Source organism: Onychomys torridus, chromosome 17 (genome assembly GCF_903995425.1).
Source record: "Onychomys torridus chromosome 17, mOncTor1.1, whole genome shotgun sequence".
Lineage (NCBI taxonomy): Eukaryota > Metazoa > Chordata > Mammalia > Rodentia > Cricetidae > Onychomys > Onychomys torridus.
In genome coordinates this window covers 31631729-31643037 of record NC_050459.1, presented here as the reverse complement: position 1 = coordinate 31643037, position 11309 = coordinate 31631729, and the positions used below count along the sequence as shown (strand labels likewise).

The 11309-nt window shown below is 36.4% G+C and overlaps 1 protein-coding gene across 2 annotated transcripts in view; it reads left to right on the top strand.

Moving 5' to 3' along the window:
• Positions 1 to 11101, top strand: part of Sgcz (sarcoglycan zeta) — a 1055262-nt gene extending 1044161 nt beyond the window's left edge. For both annotated transcript variants that reach the window (XM_036166948.1, XM_036166946.1), the window contains 2 exons: positions 4983 to 5106; positions 8432 to 11101. In XM_036166948.1, coding sequence (XP_036022841.1) covers positions 4983 to 5106; positions 8432 to 8623 — 316 coding nt within the window. In that variant the 3' untranslated portion in view covers positions 8624 to 11101. The remainder of the gene's footprint in view (positions 1 to 4982; positions 5107 to 8431) is intronic.
• Positions 11102 to 11309: the final 208 nt, after the last annotated feature.

Sequence of the window (11309 nt, the reverse complement as noted above, 5' to 3'; positions counted from 1 at the left end):
ATTATACTTAGTCAGGATTGCTTTGGGTACTTAGGGATTGTTGCACTAGCAGCATAACCCAGAGGAAATGAAACAACCACTGTAATATTTAAGTCCGTTATAGGTACCAGATGGATAATTAGAACATCCACTTTTAGCATGGGTGTAATAATCATGGTTTAGCTATATAGCAATGTTCCAGTATTAGCGGTTAGTTCATATTGTGTTACTGTAATTACTATAGAAGAGAAAAATCTAACTACATATTGTGAGGACTGTAACATTCTGGTTTTTAAAATGCTTTAAACTACGAGTAAATGGCTGGTCACCAGAAAGTATAGCAGCAATTGATAGTTGAAGTAGAGAAAATTCATAGTGTCTTATTCCAATTCCTGTGTCGAATTCATTCATTAGATTGATATGGCTTTTGCACATAGTAATTGGGTTTCAGTAGTTTATACTTCGAGTTTCTATTCTGTTGCTCTTGGGAGTAATTGGCATGATGAAAGACTTTGCAGCAGCATGCTCATTGTAAGGAATGCCTTTCTAGTATCCTGAAATCTGTATCATAGCTCCTAGAAGCACCAGCTTCTAATAAGTGCCTTGGAAATATTAATATGAATTAGGTGCATAATTACACAATATCCAACCTATTTTGATAAGTTGCAATAGCTAGTTACAATGCTTCTTACTTCATATCTTGGAAACTTTGTCTAAATCTGCTTGTTCAATAATGTAGTTTGTGGACTCTACAAGGATAGCAATGGCTTTTGAAAGTATGATAAAACTTTTGAGTAAGTGTAAAGTTTGTCTTATTATTGTCAGCATATGAGAAATTTTAATCCACTTGTGGTATTCCTGAGGGACAACACCCTATGATAGTGTTTGTGTGAAGAGGTGGCTTCTTACCCATTCAACACACAATACAAAAGACAATGTCCTTCTCCAGTTAAAGTCCATGCACCTGTTGGTATGCATCTGATCACAAATACTGAAGGTAGATAACTCAGATAATCTGTGTCTCTAAGTGTTCAAAATGAAACTTTCCAGTTCACAAAAATGCTAGTGGTAAAGTTAGAAAAGTTTTGACTATGGAACCATACATCAGGTTAATATGTTAATTACATGATGTTTTTTCCAAAGAAAAAATTTCACTAAGTATTCAGGAAAACTTATCAAAATGATTAAGATTGCTTTAATTTTCATGTGCTTAAGAAATATGTGATGAGTGCCACTTATTTTGTTCAATATTAAACTAAAAATGTAAGAAATCCTCCAACCAGTCTAGTAAGTTTTATTACACAAACTCTTTAACTAAATTTTCTTTTAAAATTATTTGTGTGTATTGCTTGTCTGAATACTGCTTGTTATTCAAAACAGAATGTGCTATTTTATTTATAATTATCACATTTTATTACACCAATACTAGCAAAGTATGCAACTGAGGCTTATTTAATTCAAAGTTTTAATTACTTCAGCACTTAAGGCATTTTGCAGTAGTGTAAAATTTCCACCATTTTGGTAATGTTTAAACATACCAGGCAATGCTTAAATACAAATATTTAGCAATTACATATTTTCAGGAAAAAGGTCTTGTTTCAGATAAAATGAAAATATTCTCATAAAACATAATTTACAAGTTTAACTTCATGCACTGAGTATCAGAAACTAAGCTCAGTGAATCTGATTTATTTTCCCCAGTCTTGAGTCACTGTACCAAAGAGCTTGCTCAGCACTAAAGCATTTATGTCAGTATGTGGTCAATGGATGTCTCATAGATCCAAGCTCTCATCTGTTACAAGGTTCCCAATATTCCCTCACACTTCATTCACCATGTACTACTGCTGGGTTTCTGATGCTTGTACCCACAATTATTCTAAGAAATCTACCTCCTGCATCCCACTATTCATGATTGACCTCAGGAAGTGGAACACAGAGAACTCCTTAAACTATTAATTTCCATCTGTATACCTGTTCTATGACTAAAGCAAGCAGTTCTTTAACAGGAAGAAGTAAACAATTATTGTCCATTTTCTTCCTCCAGCTGGTGTTTTCATTTATGTTCAAAATGATTTCCACTACAGCAAAAATGGCTCTAGTTTTTCCAAATGTCTTTAAATTTAGGCAATCCAAATGATTTTCATCAGTTTCTGTCATGTGTGGTGACATTCTTGTCAACAAGTATATGAGCAACGAATAGGAGGTCATGGGGGAGGGATTTGAGGAAGATGAGGAGACAGACAGACAGACAGACACACACACACACAGAGAGAGAGAGAGAGAGAGAGAGAGAGAGAGAGAGAGAGAGAGAGAGAGAACACAAAGTATTGTCCTACCACATGCTATCACACTCTGACACATTTCATGTTCCTGAAACTTTACAGCCACAAAACAAAACTCAATTCTCACCTCAAAGAAAATACATTTCCGAGCCAAATATGAGAGACTATGGCCTGGGAATATGGACTCAGGCTTCCTCCAAAGTCCATATTTTAATGTGGAAATGATTTTGTGGGGTTTTGTTGTTGTTGCTGCTGCTGTTAATGAATAAAAGAAATTAGAAGCACCTTTCAAATACACTCGTGAAGGGCTCAGTCGGATGGGTGCAGCAGAGGGGGGACATTTCTGTCACGGGTTTGATTTGAGATGCTTCTGAGGGCACTCTTTGGAATTTGGGTGTTGCTGGAAAACTAGGCAATTCCAAAATGATTTACTTGATAGTCACAATGATGTTAGGTGAGTAGCTATTAAAGGAGTCAAAGATAACCCAAGATAATTGAACTCTGAATCAATACCATTCCTGCTTTCTACTATCATGGAAGTTCTAATAAGCCAATCAGATTAACAGAATATTTAGCTCAGGTGTGGCTTTGTTCAGTTCACGGAGGAAATGGTTAACTGTCAATTCCCAGCAGATAAAACTGAGACATTATCTCTAGCTGACCACCCTGAGTTTTACACATTTTGGACACAGAGCTTTTAAATCAATACTACTCTAGTGCAGTTTGACCATGAGTATCTGCTACATAAAATAAATACAATATAACAAGCATTTCCTGATTAATCATTTGATAAAGATCAAATTAGAAAACCTCACTCAAAATTCTTGATGTGTTTAATGTTATATTGCTAAATGTCAAACACAGCATAAATGAAGCCTCTGCAAATCTTATATGAGCAATTGGCTATCAAATAAATGAGAAATAAGCTTGACTCTTCTCTTCAGAAATAAGTTGAATCATGTTGATTACTGAGTAAAATTAGTTTGTTTTTCCTTTTACTTACATATGTTCCAAGTTACCTTTTATTGAACATTGGACTTATATACTGGCTTTTGGAACCCTACTCCTCATATTGGGTTGCCTCACCCAGCCTTAATACAAGAGTAAGTGGTCAGTCTTGTTGTAATTTGATATGCCATGTTTTATTGATACTCATGGGAGATCTGCCCTTTTCTGGATGGAGATGGAAGAGGGAGGGGATTGGGGAATGGAAGTAGGGGGATGGGGGTAGGCCAGGAGGGGAGGATGTGGGGAGGCTGTGGCTGGGATTTAAAGTAAATAGATAAATAAAAATATATAATTTGTCTTAAGTTATTAATTTATTTTTTAAATGTTCTTATCTGACTGTTATTCAAATGATTCAACCATATCAATCACGAGTGATTTTGATAATGTTGTTATTGTTAATAACAACAATAATAAAGTTACTGCTATCCAACAAAATGCTAAGATGGCATTGGCCACAGTTATACTACTCAAGGCAGTATTGTATCTTGTATAAGGGTTATAAAATATAATTTCAAAATTCAGATTTTAAATTTTTGATACTATATGGAAAAGGTTAGTGGTAGTTTTACTCAGTAGTGAGATTCTGAGTATTTTTTTTTAATTTTCTGGTCTGTTTTTATTGAAAATAATATATAGGTATAGCTTAAAAACAGGTATTTTTATAGCTTTCCAGCTCCAGGAATGGTATGATGATGTTCAAGTGATCAATAGAGGTAAAAGTTTTAAAGTCGTTTATATTAATGAAGGTGGAATAAGGCCAAGACTTATAATTATTGAAATCACTTCTTAATTATGATTCTTCTCTTGGATGCCACCTTCATGGCTGCAAGTGTGGTTCCTCTACTGAGTGCTTGCAATTCAGAGACCAGTTTCTTGGAGTTCTTTCTGCAAAACAGCACTGGATCTTGTCTCAGAGGAAAGCAGTGACTCTGGATCTTGGTGACAGAGAGGCTGAGGGAAGCCTTTTCCTGATATCCTATGATGAAAAGAAGCAAAGCAGTTGCATCAGCAACAGAAGAGCATGCCCCCAAAGACCAGCTGATGCCCACCAGTTTTCATTCTAGGGATTTTATACCTACATTCTGTTGTCCGCTGATTTTCTTCGGCAAACTGAGTCATTTAGTCTGGGATCACTGCAATGAACCAATGAAAAGGTCATTCAACATGTAAAATGATTATCTTTGTTATGCTAATTTCCAAATTTTTTTAATGAACCTTCTGAAAATTTTCAAGTTCACAAAATTTTGAGAGTGCACTCTTGGAGGACTGCAATATTAATGATCTTCATTAAGGTTTTCATACAAAGTTGGAACTCTTTATTGAAAAATATGAATATGCTAAATTATGCCAATGTATTTATTAAAACCTCATCATTAATATTGATAATATATTAAAGATTTAAACATGTAAACTCATAATGACCTACTTTTGCAGCATGATAAAGAGAACTACCATAAGAAAATGTTATTAAATTATTATATATGAGAGTAAATAATTGATAAGAACAAATGAAGATTTTATAATGAGCCCCCCCAAAAATGCTAAAGTAATGAAAAAGATCCTAAAACTTAACTGGGCTTGTAATCCTTGTAATGCATTGTGAGGATGTAGATTTATGCTGCCTTTGTGTAAAGATTAGTTAAATCCTAATGCTTTTTCCCAGTTCATTGTAAGTTTTCTATCATTGGTAAATGATATTTTGCCTTCCTTTAGGCTTGAATCACCAACCAGATCCTTGATAATGGAAGCCCCACGAGGGGTCCAGGTGAGTGCTGCCGCAGGTGACTTCAAGGCTGCCTGCAGGAAGGATCTGCACTTGCAGTCTACAGAAGGGGAGGTGAGTGTCCAAGCAGGGCTGACCCTACGATGCTGAAGCTGCTGCCTTACATGTCTTTTTTATTTTTATTTATTTTATAATTTCATTTAATTTTACATATCAGCCATGGGTTCCCCTGTCCTCCCCCCTCCCGCCCCAACCCCGCCTTCCTCCCAGCCCCCCCCCCCCAAATTCCCATCTCCTCCAGGGCAAAGACTCCCGTGGGGATTCAGCTCAACCTGGTAGATTCAGTTCAGGCAGGTCCAGTCTCCTCCTTCCAGGCTGAGCGAAGTGTCCCTGCATAAGTCCCAGGTTCCAAAAAGCCAGCTCATGCTCTAAGGACAGGTCCAGTCCCACTGCCTGGGTGCCTCCCAAACAGTTCAAGCTAATCAACTGTCTCACTTATCCAGAGTTGGGGGCTCCACAGCTTTTGGTTCATAGTTCATGTGTTTCCATTAGTTTGGCTATTTGTCCCTGTGCTTTTTCCAAACTTGGTCTCAACAATTCTTGCTCATACAATCCCTCCTCTTTCTCACCAATTGGACTCCTGGAGCTCCACCAGGGGCCTGGCCTTGGCTCTTTTCATCCACCTCCTTCAGTCATTGGATGAGATTTCTAGCACAACAGTCTTGTGCATCAGGTTCCACAGGTCATAAGGCCTTCATGAGAAATGACAAACTTGGGAAATCTTGATTCCTCTTAAGCATGGGATTTATCAAGCAGCTTTTACTTTCCTCTGAAAAGTATTAATTCCCAGCACAGTTTGAAACAGGCCTCCAAATTCTTGTTGTTTCAAAATTAGCTTTAAACATTAAAATGAAAACAGCCCCTTTTTAGTTTTCTCTTTGGATCTTCAGTATGTTTCTTCAATAGATTAATCAGTTTAAATAGTAAGTTTGAGTCAAAGAGGAACAAGAATTTTGGATACATTGCTGTTGCCCAAATGGGCCACTATAAATAAGAATAATAATGTAGACATTTCAGAATGCTTGGAGACAAAATTTGGAAGGTTTTCACCACAAAAACATAAATAATTCTCTGAGTAGCTAAATATAGTGAACCTGATTTAAATATTATACAGTGCATGCATATGTTGACAATTGTAAGAATCCACTAACCTACATTTTTTATACTTTTATACATCTAATTACAATTTATTCAAAAGAAAGGAAATGTTTTTGCCAAAGTACTTCAATGTTGGTCTGTTTGTTCATTTCTGTGTCCTACAATAACTACACCACAAAAAGAGAAATGATCACTATTAAAAACAAAAGTTCCTACATTCAGATGGAGTCTAAACTGCTTCATAGCACCAGATACTGCATTCAGGCATTACATATAGTAGTTGAAATAAAGAGAAATGAATTGTACTGAAAATCTACAGTTGTGCTATGGACAATCAATGCCATTTTAGATTCAATGCTACAAGGAACTTACAATTTGGCATTGAAGGAAACAAGAGTCATAACTGTAAATGATGGGTTATAGCGATCTGACTACATCCACAGGGCTGTAACACACAACAGTATACATGCTGCAATATTGATGAGGGAGACTTTATATTCAAAATATTGATTAGCATTTTCAAAGAGACAAATACCACTGATTTCAACAGGTATGAATGAGATAAATGAGTTTTTGTTAGAGAGAAGATGGGAAGTGCTGAATTCAAAGCTTAGGGGTACCATTCTAGTCACAGGATTGATTTTCAGAGCAGATGGATTATGTAGTTTATGGGGCAATACAGAACAGACATACCAATTTCAGAAGTTGGAAAGTGAACATCATTGTAACTGCCTTGGCAAAAGAGAAAGAGGTGGGCAAGCCCATCCATGCTGCAACCTGGAGAGACTCAGACATGTGGTGTTCTCATTCAATATCTCAGTTTTCTTAACTTCCTGCCAACATTCCAAATGAAAGAAATGGAAGCAGCCAATGTGAATGGACTTATTAATGAAAATATCCCCTTTACATGAGTGAAGATATTCCTTAAGCATACAGTTTATATATATATATATATATATATATATATATATATATATATATATATAAACTTATAAGTATGTAAAACAAATACCTCACACCGAGAAAATAAAATATAAAACTGCTCTGAGACATGTGCTTTGTTTAAGTCATGGGAAATACAAAAGATGAGCACCATGAGCTACAGCTGATGAAGTTAGGGGACTAGGGCAGATCATGCAAGATATGTGGCCTGGAGGGGGGGAAACCCAGTTATTACGTGAAATGAGAGGGAAACTATAAAAGAGCTTAGAGCATTAGAGAAACATTGTTCAATTTACATTTCTTTAAAGTTCACCCTAACAATATGATGAACAGACAAGGAGAATACGAAATGGATGTGGATGGCTTCAAAGCCTGCCACAGAAGTACTATTAAGAAATGACGAGGTCAAGAAAGGAGAAAATTAAGCACTTTCTTATCCTCCTATCAACTTTGGGAGTCTATGATTAAGAATATGTTAAGGGTCAATGAGATAGCATGATAGGTAAAGGCACATGCTACAAAGTCTGATAATCTGAGTTCAATCTCCAGGACCAGAGGGTGGAAGGCAAGAACCAACCTTGGTTAGTGTCCTCTGACATGCACACTAGTACAAACACTTACAAAATAATCTGTAATAGAAATCTTTAAATAAGGGAAGAAACTCCCCAAATTGAAAAATTAGCAAATTAGTTGCTGAAACCGGGTAACATTTAATAGAGAATTCAAGCATAATATTATGTAGAATTATCTCTTAATTCCCATGATTTCCTATATCACCTGATCTTTAGACTGTGAGACTTTTCTGAGTGTTTTAGAAATGACTTTACTCATTCTTTCATAAGAATTAAAAAACCAGGTAAAGGAGTATATTTTTACTTAAATCCCTCCCTCTTCATTAATATCAATCCAACTGGTATTCTTCTTTCTCTACATAATTCTCAGACATGACTAAGAAATGAAATGCAAAGTCTTTACTACAGTCCTCTCTCTCTCTCTCTCTCTCTCTCTCTCTCTCTCTCTCTCTCTCTCTCTCTCCCTCTCTCTCTCTCCCTCTCTCCCTCTCTCTCCTCTCCTCTCCTCTCCTCTCCTCTCTTCTCCTCTGATGTTCTTATTGTTTTTAGTAACTGTTGGCTCCATGAGTAAATTACTCAATACTACATTTCATGTTGAACAGTTGCTCTCAGAACTCTATCACTCAAAGTGGAGACAGCAGCAAAGGTTTTAAACGGCATACAGACTTGTAACCTCTTCAAAAGGTCATGATAGACCATGTTGCAAAGCTCTGAGGGAGGAACCGTGCTGAAAATGAATTGAGATTTTTTTTTCTCTTTTTTCCTAGATTTTTCTAAATGCTGATACAATCCGGCTAGGAAATCTACCAACCGGTTCCTTCTCTTCTTCACCCAGCTCCTCAAATTCTCGACAGACAGTGTATGAACTGTGTGTCTGCCCCAATGGCAAACTCTACCTTTCTCCGGCTGGGGTAGGCTCCACCTGTCAGTCCAGTAGCAGCATTTGCTTGTGGAGCTGAAGCGACTGATTTCTCCTCACACCAGAATAGCCTTTTGTTCCCGTCCGTCTGCTTCACAGTTTTGCTCGGTTTCCCGTGTGATCAGTGCAGAGCTTCTTCAGATGGACCACAGAGCAAACTGGTCCAGGATCAGCAGGGATTGGCACCCACCTTCTCCTGATTCACCTGACTCAACAGAGTATGACTGACTCGGCCGTGGGAGAAACATCTTCAGCAGGAAACCTGGATCATGACATTTGCTCGAAAAGGAGAATAACTTAGGTGCCTTTGCTACGCGGAGTGAAGCACACAGTTTTAGATTTTTGCAGAACCTGGCTACGAACTGCGCACGAACACATTACCAGATGAAATTCCCAAATCCAATGGTGACATGAAACGCTGACCCCCCTTCAGAAGACTAATTCTGCAGTCCGAAAGCACAATTTTCCATTCATCTTTTTTGGACGTAAACTTTTATCCCCGAATTTTAAAATTTTGAAGCATTATGTAATGCTTGCTTTACTAAAAAATTAAATTCAATACATGGTTTTTAACTAAATCAAACAAGACAAGACAGAGTCCTTGAGTTGTTTTTGTTTCTTTAAATTCGGTGTGTTGGTACTCTTTGTCTACTAAGCCTGGAATTTTGTACATTAGATAATTTTGAAAGCTCTCAGCAATATAATCTTTACAAAATTAACAAAAACACCATTATGCTCTCATTTGTCAGATCTGGATGGCCTTCTATTTCTGTGGCTATTGCATGTGACACGTTTGCTTTTAACAAAACATCAAAACAATTGCAATATAAGATAGGAGGGATATACTTACAGTGTGGAACCCATCGGTTATTTCGTTAATAATTCATATGGTGTCCTTTACCCTTAGGTTTAATAAACTCCTTTGTTTGCTCCATTTACATTAAACTCAATTTTTAACTGCTAAAGTTAAACCAGCCTTTAATTAAATGATAATGTTATGCATAATGCTGAGAACAGGTTCACTTTCCACGGGGACATCAACTTCAAATTAAGTATCCTTTTAATTTTGGGTTCATATTTAAGAAGGTTAGAAATTAAATTATAAATTCCAGAAAAGGAAATGGTAAAAAGACAAGGGTTCAGCAGAGTGTTGGATGAGTGCTTTCTCCGTTTAGGAATCTAGTCACGCCTCTGTTCTTTGACTATTAGCCTTTAGTCACCGCTATTGGACTGTTAAGTTACCATGACACCATAAATTATAGCTCTTTCCATTCTCTGCTGTTCATTTTTGTTACCAAGTTTCCAATAAATACTTCTAGAAGATTATAGATTCGTTCATTACAGTACTCTTAATCTCAAATTATTGAAACCGATAGAATACAAGAATGTAAACTTGCATTTTAGATTTCCTAGTTTGGGAACATGACTTAATGACTAAAAGGTAAGTCTTTAATTTTCCCATCATTCCCACCTGGCAACTGTGCAAACCATTAACAGCTGTGTGGAAGTTGCACTTCAGGGCTCTGTGATGGTAGAATCTTTGAAGTTCTGTCCTCTGTCGCTGAGAATGAAGCAAAAGATTGAAAGATGTTGATATAATTTGGTTAGCAAATATTAGAAAATTGGGGCAAATATTGGAAATTTGGGCAAAGTGACCTCTTTGTCCAAAGTATATCTCGTTCGGATTCCTAGCACTTGCAGTAACAGGCAAAGCTTCCTATTACTGAGCACATTCCACATTCTGCAGAAGTCTCTGTAAGGTATTTCACCTTGATCTTTTTTTTTTATAGTAGTATTGGACTTGTCCTTTGGGGTTATTATATAAGTCTGTAAATTACAATCAAATAAAAGTTGAGATATATAATTGCTTGAAAAGTCATAACAAAGAGCTTAATTCATTTTTAACAAAATTTAATATATGAAGTTCACACATTAGTCTTCACAAAAGAGTCTCACAGTATCTAAGACAAGAAGTTTGAGAGTCATGGATGCTGATCACTGTGTTATGTGAAGAAGACAATGGGCATTAATTTGGGACATATCAGGGTTTTAGCTATGCTAAATTAAAACAATTATAAAATTTCATAATCACGGGATGTTCATGATTGCAATTCATAATCCTCCCTATTTCTAAAGTCTTTTACTAATCAATTAAGCTAAGTTGGGCAATCTGAGACTATCTCCAGGCTTCAGTTTAAAATGAACACTTAACAAACAACAAAAATACCAAATTAAACATCCTCTGAAGGCGTTTTCTAGCACTAACATGTTCTAAGAACATATATTTGAAAAGGTAGAAGGGAACTCTGAGAATTTATAGGCATATCACAAGTTGCCAAGAGTGAAGGGTTGTGAGATAAAAGGAGATAAGAAACAGATTACAAGCTGGAAATGGTAGCTCACACCTTTAATTCCAGCACTTGGAGGCAGAACAAGAAGAGCTTTATGAGTTTAAGGCCTGTGTGGTCTGAAGAAGGAGATCCAGGATAGCCAGAGCTATTCAGAGAACGTGTCTCAAAAATAAAGCAGAAAATAAAACAAAACACACACACACACACACACACACACACACACACACACACACACACCAAAGTAAGAAGAAAGGCTAGTAAAATTTTCAACTTAAAGATATTCTGAAAAGTACAGAAATGAAAGTATCATATAAACTTGAGAAATTCAGAATGTTGTTCAAATACTTGTTAAAGATAAAAGATAGAATGCAATAT